General features: G+C 41.3%; 1 protein-coding gene across 1 annotated transcript; it reads left to right on the top strand.

The window, feature by feature from the left end:
- The first annotated feature begins 853 nt into the window (after positions 1 to 853).
- MCOLN2 (mucolipin 2) lies at positions 854 to 18,933 on the top strand. The gene is made up of 13 exons (XM_010006607.1): positions 854 to 1,009; positions 3,949 to 4,122; positions 7,492 to 7,636; positions 8,203 to 8,290; positions 8,431 to 8,527; positions 9,011 to 9,110; positions 9,682 to 9,797; positions 11,120 to 11,269; positions 12,673 to 12,774; positions 12,870 to 12,992; positions 15,459 to 15,665; positions 17,289 to 17,404; positions 18,643 to 18,933. Exons 1-13 carry the CDS (start codon positions 854 to 856, stop codon positions 18,677 to 18,679), a joined length of 1,611 nt encoding a protein of 536 aa, XP_010004909.1. The 3' UTR covers positions 18,680 to 18,933.
- Positions 18,934 to 22,950: the final 4,017 nt, after the last annotated feature.

Raw genomic sequence — 22,950 nt, 5'->3', positions numbered from 1 at the left:
AAAGAAGAAATAATGCTTCTGAAAACTTGCAAATGATGATTTCGATTTTGACCTTCAGAGAAAATGTTATCCTTTATAAAATTTGCAACATGGAGAGTTATTTTCTGCCTGGTTAATAGGACTGATAATCAGCTTATGTAGCCAGTTTCAGAAATGATTGCTCTATCTTAACTCATGGAGGGAGTTAAAAAAAAAAAAAAAAGTTTACTTCTGATCTCTGTGTGAAGTAGGAAAGTTCCGACCATTATGGTACTGGAAAAGAGGGTTTAAAAGTTTAGGAAAAGGGAAAGGTTTTCAGTGTCCCATTCAGCTGAGAGGGAGAAACTCAGAGTGATTTAAGACACCTACAACAACGCTCCTCTGTGCTTGTTTCTCTGATTTGTACATGCCCAGATATTTAAATAAATAAATGCCTATGAGTTTAGTCCTTAAAGCTGCATGTTAATAACAGAAGTGTGCTATGAAGCCTGCTCTGGTTGTTTAGTCTTTGAGACACCTTTTTTCCTGGTGGTAGAATGAGAGTGAAATGTGTTAATAGTGGCCCTATTCAAATATTTAGTTTTAATAAAAGAGATAAATGCAGGCTTTCTATTCATATTACAGATACTTATTTAGTGCTTACTTCCTGATAAATAGTTGTGTAAATGTTGTGTTTTGATAATCTAATGTGAGAGAACGATTTTTTAATGATGTGATCATAGGGAAGTATTTCTTGCTTTTTGCTGTGGAATAAACCAAAACTGCTACAGACCATTTTTGTCATGTGGTGATGAGAGGTGAAACTGCAATAAGAGGAAATGGTCTGCTAAAGTGTGTGTTTGTTTCTAATTAACTTTTTATTTATGGCAGAAATATGATGGCTCAGTCAGATTTAGATCTAAAAGAGATGACTCTGAAAGAGGATTTGAAGTTTTACTTCATGAACCCTTGTGAAAAATACAGAGCAAGACGTCAAATACCATGGAAGCTGGCTTTGCAGATTTTGAAGATTCTTATGGTTACTACACAGGTAATTCTTCCTCTGTATTTACACTTAGGGTAGTGAATGTGTGCAGGAGAAGCAGGTCTGTAGTTCTGGGCCTTTGCCATCCCTGGATATTTGCTACTGATTTGAACTTCCTGCTTCAGTCTGGAAAGAAAAAAATACTATGAAAGGTGTGTTGAGGGGGAAGAATAACAGAAATTACAAAAGCCTTCTGGAGGTACTGGGGCAGTATTTGACCAGGTATTTTGCTTTTTAAGATTTTTAGGTTAATTTTTTGTTTTCAAGATAGCACTCTTAAAGCAAATTACTTTCCCCACTGAATCCAGGGCTGTCTTCAGACTTGCTGTCAGAGCACTGCTCCATGTTGTGCTTCCTATTACCATCGTAGCTGGCAGTTTCACTGGGCTGTTTCAAAAGTGATATTTCTTGAAATCTAGTCAGTAACTTGAAATGTACATGTGAGTGTGAAAGTGCTGCTGTCTCTGGTGATGATGAGGATGACTGGGCTACAGGAACTGGATGTGCCCTGTGCATCAGCCAATGCGTTTCAAGCCACCAGGTACCTGGGTAGGTGGAGGCAGAGAAGAGGGTGGTTCTTCAACTGCACTGGTGTCACAGTAGAGTTGATTAATCTACAGTCCACTTAAGTGGTGACTAGGGGTTGAGGGAAGCAAAACGGGACACATAGAGAAGTAGAAATGAGTTTTCTGGACCTTTGAAATGCAGGACTCTGACATGGGACGCTTTGCAAGTACAGCTAAGTGTGCAGCTCCTAAAAACATGCTGAGTTGCAGGATTTGTGTTTGACTTGCCCTCTAGAATGAAGTGTAACCCCAGCTTATGTGTCCCTGCGTTTTATTGACCGCTCCTGCTGTTTGTTTCCCTGTTGGAAGGACAGCCCAGGCTCTCTGCCCCTCTGGCACGGGATCCAGCCCCGGCTGCCGTGCTGTACCCAAGCCCTGACAGACCTGAGGGCCGGTGGGAGAGGGGGGCAGTGGGCAGTCTGTCCAAGCAAGGCTGGCTGAAGTAGGCCATGTACACTAGAGCTGGCACAATTGCTGCCTGTGGTGTGGGAGCTGCTGAGAACAGGGAGTGTTTTCAGGTGGGGGGAGGAGGGGATGGGCAGAGTGAGCCCAGTGTAAGCCAAGAGGACGAGTTGCCCCATCTTACTTCACTGGCAGCTGCACCTCAGGTGTGGGGTATTGCACTTCACTCAAAGACAGGGCAGTTGTATGTGATTAATTAGACAAAATACCACTTCACATGGCTCTCAAGAAGTACAATACTTCCAATCTATTCTAACCTACTGACTTAAATTCTCGGGGGAGTCAGTTAATGGGTAATTCTTCTGTCTGCTGCTCGAGTGTCCACTACCCTTTGTGAGCAGAAGGGCTGCTCTGCTGCTTGGCTTTCAAAGGCCACAAGATTTTCTGGGTTGCTGCTTAAATTTTTTCTTGCAGACCTGGGTCTTGCTCAGATGCCAGGCAGGTAGTGGGCATGAAAAGGGAAATAGAGTTACTGAATGTGAGCTAATAGTAAATGTACAGGTTCAACAAACATCTCCATGGTTTGGAGTGAGGGCGAGGCTCTTGAAGGATAACCTAGGAAATAAGTCTCCTCCTGGCTGCTTCTATGTGATGCTGACCTGTTAATCATGACATATGTGGCTTCTTCATTGTGGTGCAGCAGCAGCTGGGTTGTCTGTGCCTGACTGAGCTGCCCAAGTGTTGGTCCTAGTGTGGGGAGTCAGTTTTGCTACAGCTCTGTGCTGAAATCCCCTAGGGAGTCCCCTGAGGAAACCTCGCTGAGTGTGATTGCATCTGGAACATCCCTGATTTTTCAGAGATACTGAAGTGCTGCAGATTTATTTGTAGCACCTGGTGATTTTTTAATATTTTTTTTTTTGCAGTTAACTGAAGATGTAAGTAGTTGATTTAGAATTTAAACAGTCTTGCACTAAATAGTCCTTCTCCATGTATTCTTTCAGCTTGGCCCAGATCTAAGCAATTACTGTCTAGGACAAAAGATGACATATTCCAGTGAAGGGAAGGAAAAAAAATTAGTGTACTTTCCAGTTTCCATTGTTTTGAATGAAGGGATTTAGTGGAGCCTGGCTGTTTGCTTTGGGGGATTTCCAAGTTCACAGTTCTTTTGCTTGCAATTTATCACTCTTACTTCTTTGCTTCTGCCACTTTCTTGTGGAGCTTGGAAACTCCACGCAGTGATGCACCAGATTAACATTTGCTGTTAGTAAGTGTTTTAAACCTAGGATAAAGAATCAGATATCTGGGGCTTGGGATATCCTCTTGCTACTATGCCTGTGAAGAAATTGTTTCTTGTTTTTTCAGCTCCTAGGCTTGATTTCTATTTTTTCCTTGGTGGTTGTGGGAACAGGAGCATTCAAATGGTACTACAACACAAAGCAGCAGTAACTCTGCTGCTGCTTCTTATTATAGCCTCCTTAACCAGCACCTGTGACAAGCAGGTGATGCTTTTTGTTGCTGTCGGGTCCCTCATAGTTTGCTCTAATTCTGTGCAATGCCAGAGGTAGGAAGAAGGTGCAGGAATTTGTCCCATAGTAGAGCACAGCATTTCTGGGGTAGCAGGCTGTGCCTGTTGGTTAGCTCTTATGCCATTTGTATCCTCAACAGAAGTTTTGACAAATTCCAGTTAGAGTTGTTGGTCCAGCTTGTGTGGAAGATGGTAGTGATCTAGCTGTCTGTTTGGCTGCTGCACTATGAGTTTTAGAATCAGTGGGAGACTTTGGCTTCTGTTTCTCTTACCCTACATGTGGTAACCTTTACTTTAGTAGTCTTATGGCAGTAGTTAACAGATTCTTTGCTTCTATTGTACAGGGTTACAGCAATGTTCTGTATTTAATAGAATTCAAAGCTGTTTCCAAAAGGCTGCTGCTTGACTTGTGTTCAAAGTCTGAATTTGTTTGTTTGTTTTTCTCTTGTCAGCTTATTTTTTTTGGTTTGAGTAACCAGTTGGTGGTCTCATTCAAAGAGGAAAACACTATTGCTTTTAAACACCTATTCCTGAAAGGCTATTCTGGAATTGATGAAGATGACTACAGCTGCAGTATATACACACAACAGGATGCTTATGATAGCATTTTTTATGTTATTAATCAGGTAAGTGTGTGTTAATAAGGAATAGTGTTAAGGCTGAAGATACAGGTATAAACTGGTGTTTAGGTTCTGGTTTTCTATCTCCATTTTTAGTTCTTCAATAAATCAGCATAGGCGGGGTATCCTGAATTTCATGTGTTGGTGTTTTTGTCTCTTGGAGAAAAATTCAAGCCAAAATTCCACTCGGTGTGTAGTTTTGAAATCCAGAAAGTTTGAAAATCAGTCATCTTGCATTAACTGGAACCTTTGTTTAGGTCTTACTTTGAAGAGGCATGTGCTTGAGTATACCTGTGCTTGGTATTGAAAAAATTTGTGCTTACAGCCATGCTGAATTGCAGCTTTGTAGTGAGTGCCAGAGGCATCAAAATGGGGAATATGGTACTTCCAGGAATGTAGGGGCACTCACCGTGGGTGGGGATGGTATTTTATAGAACAGTCCCTTTACAATCATGGGAGGAAAGTGAATAAATTTAGGATGAGAATTCAGTAAACATTTTTGTGTTTCATATTAATATATTGAAAAGTCAGGAGATGAATGTGTGTATAATGAAATGTCTCTTGTGTTTGTGGGTGAAGATAAGCCTAGAAATGGCTCACATGGGATGAACAGAAAGTGGCTTTAAACCACCTTTCATTTTCCCCAACTTTGGAGCATCATCTCTAATGCTTAGGTTTAAAACAGTTTTGCTGCTGTCAGTTCTGTCCAGCAGTTGCAGTGGTGCCAAGGCTGTATATACCTGCTGCTTAAAAATGCCCTGGTGGGAGCTTCCTGCTCCTCAGCCACTTCTAGGACACAGCAGAGCCTCAACAGATGAAACATGCTAGGCAAGGCCAAGACTCTCACTCCTGGTGTGTTAAATGAGCGTTGAAGTAGTTTTCTCAGTCTTCCTTTGAACTCTCAATATTGCCACTATTTCTGCTATGAACTGTGCTTTTTTTCCTTCCTTGCTTGCTTTGTCTCACTTTCCTTCTTTTGTAGGCACTGAGGTCCATATAGAAGACAGTAGAGAAATAATAGGTTTATATCCTCAAGAATGAGCCAATGTATGATACAGGCACCAGAAAAAGGTTACTTTATAACATGTCTGTGTTGTATAAATATAGACATAACCTTTAAGGAGATTTAAATGTGTAAGCTGGGTTCTTTGCTGTTCTGTGGTGCTCCTGAGGCTTTTTTCATCACATGGAAGAGTTAAAAACGTGTGCCTACAGGTGAACTCTATGACTGGTGTTGCTTTTTTTCAGGCTGATTTTTTGTTTTTTAAAGGATGATTTCTAGGAAGAGGGAAGCCAGCAATGCTTTTTTGTTTTGAGACGGGCAGCTAGAGACCATAGGTTTTATTATTTTGAGTTTGATTTTGAATTGCATGGTTGGGGGGAGTTGCAGGTGTGGGGCAAGCAGAAGGATATGATATTAAAGAAGATGGTAATAAGCTTTGTATAATGTGCTATTGTGATATTTTCACACTGCAATTAAAAAAATAAATATACATTCATCTTGGAAGAGTGTACAGCTTTTCCTTATTCTTCTCCCAGGTCCAATTTGAAAGCTTCTATTACAAAGAAGCTGTGTGGAGTTATTAGACTTGTACCCTGCCTGCAGCAGTCTGGAGGACCAGGGTGTTCTTCTGGCTGCTCTGACTTAGAAATGTGTAAATGGGAATTTTGCTTTTAGTGTTTTCTAGCATTTTGGAAAGTGGTGTGTGAGTAACCCAGAGCCACATGTTAGGCTGTCAGGAGGGCAGAGCCTGAAAACACATGTGAACAAAGCAGTGGCTGTTAGATGCAGTGATCTGGAGGTGCCCTCAGAGGGATGTGGGGTTGTGACTAATTACTGTTTCCACTCGCTTGACCTGCCTTAGTCAGACTTGGCTTCCTCAGTTTAAGATAACATTCTGACAGGGTGCAGAGGCTGTGCTTTTCTCCCAGGCTGTCAAAACTTGTTGCAGGCTCAGCTGTGAGGACTTAAAGTAGCACTGCAAGGCAGAGCTTTGGATGGAAATGTGATGGTTTCTGTTACAGTTCTTTTGGACATGGAGTGTGTGGTTGTCCACTCAGACTTTGTACCTCACACAATGGACTCGTGGCCATAATGCCCATAGGAAGGAGGAGATAGGATGGCACTGAATAATGCATAATAACAAGATCTTGTAGTTAAGGGGAATAGGGTCTTATCTGTATCAAAGCCAGATGAATTTATTTTGTTTTTTTAAGAAATGGAAAGCCTTGACTGACTTCCCACATTTATTTACTTCAGGCCTCTTCCAGAGCGGCCCAGTTCTGTACTGCCCCAGCTCCTTCCTTAGGTGAGGCAATTATAAAAACTAAGGAATTGCTAGGTGTTTGTCTCCTTCCTCCAAGGGCCAGGGGTCTATCTGGCTTCTCTTGGACAATGTTAGCTGAGCTGGCAGACAGCTGTGTTCAGTTAGTCATTAGTGTTCTCAGCTGTCAGGGTAGAGCAGTGTCCCAGGAGTTTGCCTTGCTTGGGCAGGGCTAGAAGTTGTTACTCCAAGGACCAGAGCTTTCATCTTGCTTCCAGCAGACACCAAGGGCGTGTGGAAGGTGAGTGAGGAGACCTGTGCTTTGAATGGAGTTCTTTGGTGGTCCTTAGGGCTGATCCATGCATGGGCAATGCTTGGCTTGGCATAGCTTTATAGGCTTCCTCTTCAGTCCTTGTTTTCAAGCATATCTTAACATAGGAAGAAGGCAAATTGTGCTGTATTTAGTATGAGTGAAAAAGAAAGTACCTCTTCACAAGCATGTTTTCAGTTGCTTCTGTGCTTGTGTAAAGCAGGCAGGTTAAATTACTTCTGGAGGCTGCCCAAGCTCTGTGTCCCTTCCTCTGTTGCTGGTGATACAGTGAACGTGTGGCTTCCCTCCTTGTAGTCACCCAGGGAGCAGCTTTGGTTGTACTCTTGGGTTGGGTTTGATAAGACTTGGGTTGTATGTAAAGCAATCAAGATTCAAGTGGTGTGAAAACTAACACCTTAATGAGATAAATACACAGTGTATCCCTGGAGTGTGTGTGGTTAGTAGCAATATTGCATTGAAGCTGCTGCCAGGCAACTAACGAAAAGCTGCCTGCTGGCTTGTGTGGGGCACATGGGTGATGGTTTGCAGGCAGCCCAGTAGGTATGGGGTACCCAGTTACTATGTCACAAAGATGCCAATCACTACTAATTAGTGGCCAGCAGCCTTCTTAGCTTCCCATAAGACATCCAGTCTCAATTTACAGACTTTGTGGGGAAGTAAAGATGTTTTATTGATGTAAAAAGCCATCTTGATACACATGACTTTGAGATTGCAAGTTGCTATCTAATGCAGAACAGACTACTGTCTCTAACTCCTGCTTCTGTTTTGTTTTTAAACTAGTACAAGCAATTAAAGAGCATATCCCTGGGGACACTTGGTTATGAACATGGAGGATCAGGTTTAAAAATCTGTAAGCAGCAGTACAAGAAAGGCACAATGCTTCCTTCCAATGGTACACTGAACATAGATGTTTCTACTGAAACAGGTATAGTCTTCTTGTGCTAAAAATGTCTTGTTGTGGAGTACTTATATTCTGATGCTAAATCAGTAGAGTTTAAAACCAATAGCTTTTAATGTGTCAATCATAGGAACACTAACATGTCTTTAGCCTATTTCCCTTTTGATTTTTAAGTACCAGCCTAGAAATGGCAGCTGTGTAGATTATAGGAAGCTCCTTTCAACTGCTGTTACTCCTGTTGGGTGAGGGGGAGGGGGTTGTGGTTTTGTTTGTTTGTTGTTTTGGGTTTTTTTCGTTCCACCCCCGCTTCTTGCAGAAGGTTCAAATACAGAATTCTGGATGCTGGTCACTCTGTACCTTCACTGGTTGGTTGTCCTTACCACCTCTCAGAGCTGAGTCCTAGCTGTTAGCCTCTTAAGATTTACTACATGACCCTGTTTTTGATTCCACTAGCTGGGCCTTTCTGTGGATAGCTTTGCTCAGAATCAGAGTTTTGCCTGATTAGGACTTGCCATTCAACTTGATTATCTCACTTTTATGATGCTTTTTATGTGAAGTTTTCAAGACCACAGCTTTTCCTCTTCTCCTCCCAGAATGTATCTTTTTTAAGCCACAGGAGCTAGCTGGTAAGAAGGCTGAACTGAAGCTGAACTCCTCTTTTTTCAATCTCGAATTTTACAGGTAAAGTGGCTGGGGGGGATTTTTCTGTTTTTAGCTTTCATATGAATATGGTGGATTCTGAGTTGTGCAGTTTCCTTGTTTTGTGTGTGTGGTTTTGTGTGTATTTCTAGATATGTTCATACACTTTTCTAAACACTCAGGCTTATACAGGTTGAAATCTCCTTCAAGCTGAAAGGCATTGCCCTGCAGACAATCCATGCCCGTGAGCTGCCTGACTGCTATGCATTTCAGAATACTGTAAGTGAATAGGGGCTATGGTGCTTCCAGCACTGTATGCATAACAAGTGCTTAAGCTAAGAGGTAGTCATCATCCTCATATTTAGACTGAAAGGCAAAAGTAGTTAAGCATGTCCTGGCCCTTACCCCTTCTTCCCAAAGGTTGCTGAAACAGAGTCCCATGGGACAATATTGTTTTGTATCATATTCTAGCTAGTAACTTAACCTGAGGAGTCAAGTAATTGTTGTTCTTCTAAAGGTTAAACTTGAAGTTGAGCTTCTTGCAATATTGCTTTTTATGCTATAAGTGGTATGTTCTCAAGTCACATCTACACCAACACTTAGTGTAACAGTCTTCTTAAAGCTTACCTGATCACCACATTTTATTTTCTTATTATATAAAAGCACTTACCAAGCTTTTTTCTTTTTTTCTTTTTTTTTTTTTTCTTTTTATGGATTGACATTTTGTTAGTCTTGTTTCTGATGTCCTCTTGTTTTTTCCAGATAACTTTCAATAATAGAGCCCACAGTGGAAAGATCAAAATCTATTTTGATAGTGACACTGATATTCAAGAATGTAAGGACTGGCACATATTTGGCTCTGGTAAGTATGGTGCACTTGTGTTGGCAGTGTTATACATCTTCTACCATCATTTCCCTTGCTCTGTAAGTCTGTATAGCAAGGCATTCCCCATTCTGTTCATCAATTCGTATGAGCAAGTCAAGGAAAACACCTGATTTGGGTTCACATGGTTGTTTATAAACCTGTGGATAAAAATAATACAGTTCAGAAATCAAACAAGTTTCTGATTGCAGGTCATGGAATGAGAAGTTAGGTGGGATTTTTTTCTTTTGATTTAATAATGTTGGTATGGGCCAAACTCTGCATTTCTTCTAGACTGTGTAGTTGTGACACTGTTGGAGTGCAGACAGATGAACTTAGTGCAGAAAGGGGACAGTTGTGTTAATATGTCCATTTTTGCTTCTATTTTGAAGAACTTGAACATGCTGTTTGCTCTTGTGGCCCAATCTCCATAGTTGCAGAAAGAATATTTCTTGATAATCCATCTATTGATAGGATGAAAGTGTGCAAATGCAAAATACATGACACTTTAACAATTGGTGCTCAGAGAGATGTGAAAAGACTAACTCTGCTTCCCTTTGACTCTTCACAGTTCTTCAGAAAAACACACAGTATATTCTAGTCTTTGATGGATTTGTCATTTTAAGTTGCCTTGCTTCTCTCATCCTCTGCACACGATCCATTGTTCTTGCCTTGAGACTGCAAAAAGTGAGTACAGTGCTCATCATTGCAATGCTCATTTTGTCTTGTTTGCTGCTAGTCCTGTCAAGTGGTATGTTTTGAAATATCAGGTGGTATATCTGTTGCAGGATGTTGCTCTTTTGCTGTATCTCTATCTCTAGGAAGGATGTGTAGATGTCTGTGATGAACAGTTGCTAGCTGAATGGGTTTTTACTTCTGTTGTTGTAGTGCCATAATAGGAAGTATGTTGTCTCATGAGAGCAAAAGAGACTTTTTTTCACCAGGAATTTATGCAAAAAAACCCCAACCCTCCTGAGTCTGCTGCTAGCAGCCCACACATCCTGCACCTTCAAATTAGGAATTCTTCCTTCCCTGGCTTCAGAGTAGAATTCCCGTCATAAATTACTTGTCATAAATTAATGTTTTCATGAACATCCCTCTAAGCCAGCTCTAACTGGAGAAAATGTAAACCATAGCATATAGACCAACTCTGGCTGGGATTTTTTGTCTTTCTGAGGCTGGAAACACCCTTTTTCAGTTCTTCTTTCCTACTTCTGCCTCCAAAATACCTCATCACCAGCTGCTGTCACCTTCTTCCTCACTCGCCCTTCTTTGCAGGCTGGGGTTGGCCCTGTCTGACTTCATCTCAGGCTGCTTGCAGAGCTTCATGTAAATAGACTTGGCTCTTCTGGTCCAATTACTGATGCAGAAACACAAGCTGGGCCCTCAGGTGTGCCAGCTTATAACTATTAATGCATGCAAACTTAACAAGCATGTGGCTTAAGGGAGCTGGAAAAAGAGTTCAGGATAGGTAGGGTATGAAAGCACAGATACTTGTTTATCTTGTTCAATATATCGTTATTGTAGCTTGTAAACAAGACTAGGGAGAAGAGGACACTTCAGCAAAGACATTGACAAACTTGTGTCAGGAACACAGACATCAGCATTCATTCATGAGCAAAAAGAGCAACTGAGAGCTCTTGCCTTGTAATTATATTAGTTACTAATTCTGTCTTTCAGTCCTTTAGTTGGGTGGCCTTGCTCTGTTAGAAGTGGACAGAAACTTTCATGAAGGGGGTTAAAAAAGGGATAACAAGGTGTGGCTAGGCTAGTGGAGGTTGGTTATGAAGTCAGCTGTTCTGTGGAAAGCTGGTTTAACTGGCATGAACCAATCTTATTTTTTTTTCTCTATTTATTGCCATTGATAATGAGTTGTAAGCAATTATTCCAGCAAATACTATAGCAAAAGGGTGTATGTGAAACTTGAGGACTTCTTTGCTACTGGGGCATCTAAACATGTTTTTCATCTAAGGTGACCTGTAACTAAACATGTAAATGCTTGTCAACAGCGATTTGTGAACTTCTTCTTGGAGAAATATAAGCGTCATGTTTGTCATGCTGATCGCCTGGAGTTCATAAATGGATGGTATGTCCTGGTGATTATAAGTGATGTGATGACAATCATTGGGTCAGTCCTAAAAATGGAAATAAAAGCCAAGGTGAGAGTTTAATACTTCAGATAAAAGATTAATCCTGTTGCAACCATGTGTAATGGGTTTTAACCTTGGGAAGGAAAAAGGAAAGTGAGCTATCACAGTCACTAATTATCTTGTTGGTTTACATTTGATAGTTCTTACTTAATTTCTTAGTGCTGCTTTTACTGATAACTGGTTTCTGGCCCTTTTCCTCAAAGTCTTTCAGTAAGACAATGTAAGCTATTTAAACATCTTATTTCCACAGTGCCAAGTCCCCTAATCCCTGATATAGGACCCAGTAGGAGTTTCCTAACAAGGACAAAACAAACAAAACAAGAACAAAACAAAAATCAAACAACAAAACCAAAACAACTTGAGTTGGTTTTTTTGTGTTAGAAGTAGTAGTACATACAGCAGAGGGAAACCAAGAGTTATCTCCTTGGGTAAAACACGGATTTTGATGACTTGTGGGACTGGAAATGTGGCTTTTACAGCCTGCTTTCCTGGCCTGTCCAAAACACATGCACAGACAGTGTCACTTGCTGGTCCTTGACCTCCAAGTCTGGATTTGCTGAAATCAATGTGCTTTTCCAGCTGGCAGCTCTTCAGGGTTTTTTTTGTTTGTTTGTTTGTTTTTGCTTGTTTGTTTTGTTGGGTTTTTTTTCTTCAATAGAGCTGTATGTCAGCAATTCATGTGTTCACAAAACTCTGGATTCTGAGATAAAACAGGGTACGTTGTGTGCTGCTCCTGCTTCATGTGTACTGAGGCTCAAAGGGCAGATGCCCAGAGTGACTTTCAGAGGAAGCACTTGAGAACCTGCAGCTGTATGGCAAGCTAGGGGAATGAGGGCAGAAAGTCTTGAGCTAGATGGGTGTCTTGCAACCAATTCTAGCCTTCTGAACTAAAAAGCAAGCACAATTGGCTATAAACTTCACTGGTGGTAATAATGATGCTCAGGCTCTGAACAGCTGTCAGCCTGTTCAGGGGTGTAAATGCATGTAGGGTGGGAAGGGCTGTAGTCCTGAGGCTCCCTTTTAATTTATATGATAGTTCATGTTTTACTAGACAGCAAATGAGAGCTTGCGTGCATAGCATAGCATATGTTAACCTTTTTTTACTAAAAAAACCTGAAGATATTCAGTCTAATACGAAAACTGTGTTATAACCAAGGTATAGGCTTTAATTCTTCATGCAAAACTACAAGAATATCCATGTAGATGTGCTTTTACTTGCAGAACTATGGCATTTGGGTGATCTTGCTAAATAACTGCAGTTCACTTTGGTCTGATTTTTGTGATGTAGCAACATCCTTTCAGTACCGGACTGGCCTACTTTGCTTGTTTGAACTTCTGGAATTTGAATATCTGTCAAACTGGCATACCTGCTGCTTTGTAACTTGACCACCTGCTCTGTTTGGATCCCGCAGAACCTCACAAGTTATGATGTCTGCAGCATTTTACTTGGAACGTCAACTTTGTTTGTCTGGGTTGGAGTCATCAGATACCTGGGATATTTTCAAACCTACAATGTAAGGCAGGACTCAAACATTCAACAGTTACAGCATGTATTTGTCATTAATAATCAGATATTTCTAAACCTTCTCTCTTCTATCCTGATGTATAGGTGCTCATTTTAACTATGCAGGCGTCGCTGCCCAAAGTGCTAAGGTTTTGTTGTTGTGCTGGGATGATTTATCTTGGCTATACTTTCTGTGGTTGGATTGTCCTGGGACCTTATCATGAAAAGGTATGTACTTCTTTCCTGGTCTAATGATATGGAATACCTGTGTGTGTAGATCCCAGTTGTAACATCAGAAATAGATCTTAAATTAATGCTTTTGTTTAAAAGCTCTAACATGAAGCATTTTCCTTCCATGTGTTCCTCCTGCCCCCTGCGCCATTTAACCAACTAGTTGTGCTCTTGCTTTCACTGTGTGCTTGAACTCAATGTAATCGCAAACACATGGCTTTGTTTGTGATGAGTGCATAGTTTATTCAGGCAACGTCTGGCTGGGGACTAGAGATAAATTGTTCTGTTCTCTCTTTCGCCCTCTTCTGGCAATCCCAGTTCAACTGGATTAAAGAGGCCTTGGTTCATCGTTAGCATTTCTGAGAATCTCCTTGACTCTGACTTTGTTTTTTCCAAGACTCTCTGTGCCATGTAACGTCTTGACTCACAAAGGGGTGGATGAATGCTTGTCTTGTTTACTTTGCTTCCTGTGTGTGGGTGTGTTGTGGGTTTCTTTGTTTGTTTGCTTCGTTTGTTTTTAAGGTCGATGCCGAAGTGTGCGCCTGGTAAGTCTCTTGTCTGGAACCAGGTATGGCAGTAAGGCTTTGTATATTCCAAAATGGAAGCAAAAAAACCAAAACACCTACAAAGCCTGTTTGTTTTCATGGCAGATGCTCTATGTGACAGCTTGAGAAAAGGCAGATTCCTGTTGTGATAAATTCTAGATGTCCTTTAATCAGTAATGAATGTACAGCTTCTTATTCTTGATTTTTGGTTATACACAGTGTGTGTTGGAACAGAAGCACATTATTCAACGCTTGCTTCAGCTTCTTGCACCCCTAGATCTTGGATTCCTCTGACATAATGTAATTCTCTCCTTTGAGAAATGTAGGTATTGAGGCTGCACACATTTAAAGTTGATGGCAATACTTTTATTCATGGTTGCTGGATGCTGTGGGATCCTCAGCCATGCTAGAGGCTCAATTGTTTATAACAAGCAGAGCATAAAGCCTCTTGTAGCTTCTCTACAGCAAGTACATTAACTGAGCAAAAGGAAGTGTAGTCAGGAATATGCTTCTGAATGAAAGTGTCACCTCTTGCAAACTACTCATGTCAGGGGGAGCAGCTGTGGCTGTGCAGAGGTTTCCTGCTCCCGAGGCTGCACTGCAGAGAGAGGTCTTGGTGCTCAAAAATTCTGAAAGCCTTACCTCAAAAACATACGTATTTCTATGGGCTCCTTCCCTTCTTCAGCCAGAGAGGGGGAGTGGGAAATCCTGCCTTTTGTGTTCTGTCAAGCCAGGGACTTGGAGGTGAGCAATCCTTCGCAGGTTTTCTTCTGTACTCATGCATCAAAGCTTGTGGGCTACTCATTAACTGCCCTTGCTATGCACCTCTTCTTCTCAGAAAATGTGCTCCTGGGTCTCACAAGAGCTTTCAGAATAAATAACAGTGATAATAATATTAACAATATTAATGATAATAATAACAATAGCCATAGGTAAGACCAGCTGTGCTGTTCCTGTGCAGCAGTGTGCTCTCTTTATGAACATATGCCTCTTGACTTATTGTTTTCAATACAGGATGGCAATTCAAGTGAGTGTAGTTACATTGCTTCATTGATAATTGCTAGACCAAAGCACATAGTTCAATAAAGTATAGTTAACAAATCTAGTTATTTGGAGAGTTGGAGCCATGGTTGGGAGTGTGCTTTTCTGGTCCTGAATGGAATTTAGCCTCGGAGTGTCTTCCAGCTTGAGGTAATGGAGCTAAGAATTTAAGAGGATGTCCTTGAAATGAAGCCATTATTCTGTCCAGGGTGTGCTTAGTAGCATCACAGTACAGCTATAACTGTTTAACTACACTCGGGGTTTTCTGAATAACTGGTAGATGATATCATGAGACACATCTAGTTTAGATCATTCAAGCTCTGAAGGCTATGTGCTATTTCTATTGTCTTAATACAGTATTGATTAATTACCCCTATTCCAGTAATGCAACAGAACTGGGTAACCAGAGAACAAGGATTCTGTTGCCAGCATACCACCGTGGACTTACTGCATAGATTTTGTGAAAGCACTTTATACATGCTTTGGCAGAGTGACATTTTCCTGCAGGTCTAAAATAGCTTAAAACTCAGTAACACAGATTTTCTGTGGTGATCAGTCACTGGCCATTTTGCTTTTTGAGCATCACAAGTTTATTTCTTGATAATAAATCTTATTTCTGATGTCAATGTATAATACTTAGCCAAGACTGTATTTCTACATGGTTCTATTACTGGTAAGTCCTGATATGTTTTAGTCTGAATATACAGGAAAGAAAGTGTGGTAGCATTTGATTGACTGGGTTGGCTTTTTTTTTCTTCTGATACAAGTAAATATCTATAAAAGCAAAAGCAATATTTTCCAAAACTCCTCTCTTACTGTTTAATCTGAATGTTGTATATTCACATTCTATTAATAATTTGCTTTCATTATTTTCTAGTTTGAAGATCTGAACACAGTGGCAGAGTGTCTGTTTTCTCTGGTCAATGGTGATGACATGTTTGCCACGTTTGCTCAGATCCAGCAGAAGAGCACGCTGGTGTGGGTGTTCAGTCGGTTGTATCTCTACTCCTTCATTAGCCTCTTTATATACATGATCCTCAGCCTTTTTATTGCCCTCATTACCGACTCCTATGACACCATAAAGGTAAAACATTTTCTCCTATTACACTTCTAATTAGTTTTGTATTTCTTCTTGTTAGTCACTCAACACCATATTGTCTAGTGTTAATTATGGTGACTGGTGAGACTTATAAAATCTTTTAGCTTAGTCTGTGATGAAACTGGGAGGATGACTGGCTAGTTATCCAAAAGACTAAGCAATAATTGATTTGGAAAGTCATCCTTAGTGTGTGTCCCTGTTTTGTATTTTCTGCTGCTTCACCTGGCTTTACAGAGCTAACAGAAGCCTAAGTGGAAGGATGAGTGGAAAGTCAATTTATAAATATAGTTACACAGAGCCAGATAAGTCTCATTTGGAGTGAGCGTTTCTTTCCATGGCATCAGAAGCTGAGATCAGGAAGAGTTTGCTGGCATCTCAGAAACTATCCCCTAGGCAGCAGTGTAGCAAAGGCTAAGCAGGTAACTCTAAACTCCTTTAGATGTCCAGGCTTGCTTAATGTGCTGCTTGGAAATCTGTAGTTAAAGGATATGTCTACCGAAAGACCCATGACTTCTTGTTCAAGTTAAAGTTGCACAATCCATTCCCAGTATAAAATGGCTGAAAGTGAAACAAAGTTTGAGGTTATTGATTTTTGTTCCTTCCTATACTGCTGTCTCTCCTTCATGCTTCTGTTAGCTGCAGTAACCAGTGGGAAGGCAATATGAATTATGTGCTTTAGTTCTCTTCCCTTTCTTGTCAGATAAATGGGCCAGCAGAATAAGGCCAGTTTGACATGAACTACAAATTCCAGACTGAGCATGAGCTCCATTTTCTAAGGTTCTCAAAGTAGAGTTTAGCTGTCTGCTTCTGAGTTTATTGGATGGTCTGACCAGTGTTTTACTGTTACTTTTCCCTCTGAGCACTTCATGTGGATCAATAGGGAGATAAATAGGTGCTGGTCTTTTCTCACAAGTAACTGGTGATAGAACAAAAGAAAACAGCCTCAAGCTGCACCAGGTGAAGTTTAGACAAGACATTAGGAAGAACCTTTTCACTGAAAGGGTTGTCAGGCATTGGAACAGGCTGCCCAGGGAGGTGGTTGAGTCACCGTCCCTGGACGTTTTTGAAAGATATCTAGATGTGGTGCTTGGGAATATGGCTCAGTGCTGGACTTGGTAGAGTAGGGTTAGTGGTTGGACTCAATGATCTTAAATGTCTTTTCCAACCTAAGTGATTCTGTGATCCTATTTCAGTGTGCTGAACTGATGTTTTGTAGGGTCTTTCTTCAGCATGGCAATGCTGAGTATCCACATAGGGCCCTTGAAATCCAGCATTGGGGTTCCTAGAGAAAATGAGCCCAGAGCAGCCTGTGAGAACAGCAGCTGATACGAACAAGGGAGAATAAATGTCAGGATGATTTGAGAGTACTTGCTTGATCCTATGGGCAGCAAACAAAATGTGAGAGTGAATAGTATGAATTTCATGTCACTTAAATTGCTTTGTACCACCAGCAATGTCTGGTGTTTCTAGGATGGGATTGTTGTGGGATTTTTCTTCCTACTGAACAAATGAACCAAGTAGTGTGGTTCTGGCTAGTTGTAGAGTAATTTTAGAACACTTCACGCTCAGTAACTTCTTGTGTGTTGTAAATAAAATGCTTTTTTTCAGAAGTATCAACAGAGTGGGTTTCCAGTAACAGATCTGCATGAATTTCTGAGAGACCATGGCAGTGTTGGTTACAGAAAAGAACAGACTTCCATGCCATTCATCTGCTGCTGTAGGAGGTCAGTAGGGTGTTTTTAATGAGTATTTTCCTCAGAAGTACACCAGTTAGCTTCTCACTGCAAAGGAATATTTGGGCTCTGTTGTTCCTCTTGTGCTTTACTTGGTGTTAGATCTTTAGTCTGATGATGATGCAGGAGTGGTAATTCCAAATTTAAATGCATATTTGAAGTTTTTTAATCATATGAAAAATACTGTGCAGAAACTGGTGGAAGTTGATGAGATGACTGCAGAGTATAATGTGGAACTGCCATGGAGCAAATTAAGTTTCTTAAGGTTTTGCAAGTCTTCTGTTTCTAAAAAGCTTTTCCACTAAGCTAGGAGTAGTAGCAGAAAGCAAAAGAATGTGTTTCAGCTAAGGACCAGTAATTAATCCCGAATCCGTGCTGTGTCTGTGAGGCAAACTGGTTCAATAGTGTTTGTCAGAATATTGGAAACACGCTTCTAATTGGTTGCCACCAAACTCAAGCCTTTGGAGGTCTTAGCAGTATTGCTTTTTAAGTTGGTGTTGGTGAGAGATTGACATCTCACCTGGTACTTGCTGGTCTGGAATTCTGTTCTTTGAATTCTGGTTCTGAGAGAACCTCACGCACCTCTGAATACCTCACTGAGGTTGGATAGATCTTGTCACTGTCCCTAGGCAGTGTGGAAGAATTCCTGCTTATGCACAGTGTTGTGGGCAGGGTGCAAGGAACCCAGGCTATGGGAGAGGGAATAGAGCTGAACACTTGTTCAATCCCAACTGGTGTAACAAATCCTATTTTAGCAGTAGAATACATGTCTACTTATATACTGAGGCTTTTGTGAAATGCAACTTTATACTTCTGATGTACTCTGGCAGAGGGAAACCTCATAGCCAAAAAGGAGCATGTGAGATTATGATGATGGGCAGGTATCCCAGCAATTGCTGTGGACACTTGGAAGCCAACTAGTTAAGAACAACTCCAGCCAGGTACAGCTTCAGGTTTCACATCCAAGTCATAGTGTAGAATAAGAGACTTTTGTCTTCTTGAGCATAATAAACCTGTGTGTTTTTACTGCAGAACATTGAGGGTACAAGCCTGGTAGCTGAAGTGCAAATGTAGAGCTTTTCCTACTATAGTTGTTTCTGCTTAATTGTCTCAGTGCAAGTATTGGAGCAGTGTGCTGAAACGGGAGACCACAGAACAGAAGTCACTTTAGTTTTTTGCTTCTTGTTGCATTTCTTGCTGATCGAAAAATTGTGTTTTGTTTTTTTCAGACAAGAGAGTGATGACAACTTGATACTTATTAATTGACGATTGACATTCACTACTAATATATATAAAGAAAGCATAGTTATATGGAGAACAACAATTCTCCAAATTGCAATGAAACCCACTATTTGGACCTGCCTTATTGTGAACAGACTAACCCAATTGAGGTGTTGGGGGAAGAAAACCTGCTAATGTGACATCAGCTGGCTGACCAGGAGGAGAGCCCAGAAGCTGCACCTGGAGGAGAGCTGTGGAGAACTCTATTCTTGCCCCAAGTTCTGTCATGTTAAGGCTGACTCTTGAGCAGTGTCCATGGGAGCTCTGTTTGTTAATCACCTCTAAGAGGCAGGAAAGTGGCCCTGAACCAACTGTTGTTGTTAATAAGAAAAAGAAATACATGAAAATAATTTTTAAAAATCTGTACTGAAAAATATTAAATAAAAAGTCCTTAAAGAGAGGGGGGGAATTTTTCATTGAAAGTGATGCATCCAGCATTGAGACTGTATTTTCTACTTGGTCCAATTCATTTCCTTAAAATAAATTAATGTGAAAAAACAGAGCTGCACAAAAGTGCAAATTAATTGCTGTTCTCCCTCTTGTACATAAGTTTAACAAATATTTATAGAGCACAATCTTTTCTTGACCAGCTTTACTAAAAAGGAAAGCAATTTGTTACTTGCTGCTGTTACTAGAGGTAAATACTTTTTTTACGTGGTTGGAGGTTCCATATCAAGCCTCATGTGAAGGATGACAAAAAGGTTATTGTTCTGGCTTTGGTGGTTGTAGTTTTGTTTTTTTTTTAGTATTGCACTATTGTATTGCTGTAAGCTGGAGGACAAATTCAGGGAAAAACAGAGTCAGGAATCTGACTTGCTTAATTAACTTCAAGAACCTTAAGTGGAGGAAAATATGTAACAAGTGAGTTGGTTTGTTCAGTTAACTGTTCAGGTGTCTTTACAGATGACCATCCCAAAGTACTATGTTTTGTTTTTCCCTTTGACCTTTTAAGAATTTTTCTTTCAGTGAAAACAGAGCACTTGTGGTAGTTTTAAAGTTCTTCCAGTACAGTACTGCAGAGGTGTTACCAGGTGCTTCCAAAGACTTTGAGTGGAACTGACTGCTTCCTGGGGAGGGTGGGCTATTATATTAGATGCTCCACTTTGAATGAGGCTATCTGCTCCTGGAAAGTAAACTGACTGTAGCAGATAATCACTTCAGAGTCTGTTAGCAAGGACGTGGTCTTGATATGATCCTTAATTCTTAATGATGGACTCTGCAAGTTCTGGCTTGCTCGTCTTTCAAATTGCAAAGGCAATTTGGAATGCTGCCCCTGGGTGAGTATAGTGGGTGGGAGCTTAACTTGGGGCAAGAAGGAAATTATGCCAGTAAAACCTGGAGCAAGATCCCAGCTAACTGAAAGATCCTCTTTGGGAAGATACCTCAAAATACTGCATTACAGCCACTTGAAACTGGCATGAAGAAGAGTATTAGAGGGGACCAGGAGTCTTTACTAGCAGGTAACCATCATGTAGGAAAACAATAAACAATAGTCAGAAACTGACTAGAACTTGGAAAAATCATGCGCTGATGCTGGCAGAAAGGACAACAGAAACTCGAGGGTTAAAGGCAGGGCTTGCTAACAGCTTTGTCCAAAATGTGTGTTCTTGTTAATGAAACTACATGTTTACCTTCTGCCCTAGATAAGAAAGCCTGATTTGCTGTCCTTGAGCAAAGATATTGCAAGTTCACAGTACCACCTCACGGAGACTTTCAATACTGCTCCCATGGAGCCTGCACTGGGCTGAACCCACTGCAGCCGTAGCGGTCTCGGCAGTAATTGCCTCCAAGCTGTGAAGAAGCAACAGTTGGTTGTCATGTGGACTGGCCTGAGTTTGACATGAAGAGCAAGAGAGAAAAGAATTGATTTTTTAATTACGTGTGAATAAATACTTTCCCAAAGGACAGCATAAAAGTAGAGGAGGTGGGTTTTTTTCCACCTCCTTCTAGCAAACTGGAGTTTCTGAAGTCACTGGGTGAAAAGATAGATACAGAAAATCTTTGCTAACAGTGTAGAGTCTGTCTTTTCATCAAACAGATGTTAATTGGATGATCTCCAGCAGAAGATTACTGCCTTCCCCTCAGAAGAGTCAATGTTAGTCTTTAGGCATCTACTTTGGGGCCCTGGAGTTTCTTGGCCCATACCGTGTGCAGTCTTGACTTTGTTATGTGCAAGATGCTGGTGTTTCCCATATTTGCTGCTGTTTTACTGGTGGCTTTCTGGAATGTCTCTTTCTAAATCAAACAGTCCCCTAGTAAACAGGACTGAAATTCAGCACATCTGAAAAGGAAATGTAATTTCCTTACTGTCTTACCTTCTGCCAGTGCTTAGGGGAATCTTAGGTTAGAGACTTGAAACCTAGAAAAAGCAGACAATTAATGCTATGTTAGTAGATAATTAGTCACATAAGGTGTTCCAGTGTGTGTTGCCCTGGTGGGACTTATGGATACTTTGGGCAGTATGTGTTTCTAAGGGCTGTCGCTTGAGCGTCTGACTTCTGCACCTCTTGTGGTTGTGAGATGTTGTTACTTTATGGATACTTTGGGCAGTATGTGTTTCTAAGGGCTGTCGCTTGAGCGTCTGACTTCTGCACCTCTTGTGGTTGTGAGATGTTACTGCCCATGGCTGGGAACTGCCAACATCTGACTGAGGCAGGGCAAGTCCTTGGGCTTGGAATTTTTTTTTTTATTATTATTTTTTTTCCTCAGGATGTCTGAGGTAGGATGGCACTTTGTGGAAATTCTTTGTTTTACGAACTGTGTGACAGGCTCATCACCTCAGGTCTAGTGCCCACCCTCCCTAGAGGTGAGGTGCATCCCACGCCCTTGGCACTGTGAGCCACCGTGCTAAAGCCCCAAAGCTCTGACTGAAACAGCTTCTTTCCAATTCAGCAGGGCATTGAGTGTGACCAGCCCAAGCCATTGATCAGAAAAATAATTGTTTGTGACAGAATCCTCTGGTTTATCAATTAAAGGAATGTAGAAAATACTTGCAATTCTTACTGGTTTTGAGACTTAATTTCTGTAATGGAATCATAAGGCTTTCTCGTCAGTATTGGTTTATTATTTTTTTTTTTAAATCATACATCAAGCTGCTTGCTAGCCAGGCTTCTGCTTCAGCCCTAGCATATTAGAGTAGGTCACTAGTGTATTGTAGAAACCAGTTTGTGTCTTCAACATCTGTCTGGTGTTTTGTTCTCTTGGGGAAAACGGCAAGAGCCAGTTGCTGGAGCTCTCTGTTCCACAGATCTAAAACTTAACAGGAAATCTGGCATATGATGACTCTTAGTTCTGTGCACTAATACAGAATTGAATACAGTTAGTGACTGATAGGTGGTTCCACTCCAGCTGCTAAGGAGGTGATGCACACTAATGGAGCAGAGCTGGAGCATAAGCTTTTTTGCAAAGTGTTCTGTAGATGAGCTGTTACTTTTGGTGGTCTTGTTCCCTGGAAATAAAAAGCTTTTGCTTAATTGCTTATAGGACTTTAAAGGAGGAGACAAGTAGGTGGGAAGGTAGTGAGAAAGTTGCATTAGAAGGAAACAGGCAGGAAGGAGGAAAAGAAAGCTTTCTGAGCCATCTTCAAGGGGAGCATTCAAGTGAGGGGGGCAGGGTGTATAAGAGTTTGGGGTCTTATTTTGGGGTCTTCCATTGATGGATAAAATGGGAAAAAGCTGCTGGAGTGGAGGCTGTTTGGCCTTTCATTAACAAAGTTCACGGGCAAGGCACCACCTGGTCTCTACTGCTCTGTCTAGGTTTCATGCTGTGATCATTACCAGGATTTCTGAGATGTGGAGCAGAGACTTTCAGCTGTTATTTTATCAGTTCTCCAGCTCTAAGCAAACATGTGAGTAGCTCTGTACACCTTGGATATGTATGCCTAGTCTAACTCAGTAAATGATCCAGGTATGCAGCAATGCCCATCTGCTCATGATCTTTAGGTAAATCCCCTAACACCACCTTCTACCTGTGAGTTTGGCTTGTTCATGGCAAAGCTCTGTGTCCTGGGTCCTGCCCTCTGGAACTGAGAGGAGCCTCGAGAACTGTGTTGGTGTGAGGTGGATCCTGTTTGCTTTTTCTACCCCGTTTACGAGAACGGCTGGAAGGAAGTGGCACAAACCCCTGTCTGTGCTGTCCTGAGCTGCGACAGGTGATGGCCCTTCCGATGGGCCCTGTGAGCAGCCTGACCCTGCAGCCTCCTGCTGCTCCGGGCGGCGCCGGACGGGTTAAGGCGGCGGGGCGGGGAGCGGGCGGGG

Source organism: Chaetura pelagica, unplaced genomic scaffold, assembly GCF_000747805.2.
Source record: "Chaetura pelagica isolate M959 unplaced genomic scaffold, ChaPel_1.0 scaffold69, whole genome shotgun sequence".
Taxonomy (NCBI): domain Eukaryota; kingdom Metazoa; phylum Chordata; class Aves; order Apodiformes; family Apodidae; genus Chaetura; species Chaetura pelagica.
The sequence above is the reverse complement of the archived record's forward strand: the minus strand, read 5'-3'. Positions and strand labels throughout refer to the sequence as shown.

Coding starts and splice junctions, on each gene's coding strand:
- MCOLN2 (XM_010006607.1), top strand. CDS start 854: ATGATGGCTCAGTCAGATTTAGATCTAAAAGAGATGACTCTGAAAGAG. Junction 4,123..7,491: donor TTTTTTATGTTATTAATCAG/GTAAGTGTGTGT, acceptor TTTTTAAACTAG/TACAAGCAATTAAAGAGCAT. Junction 12,775..12,869: donor GATATTTTCAAACCTACAAT/GTAAGGCAGGAC, acceptor CCTGATGTATAG/GTGCTCATTTTAACTATGCA.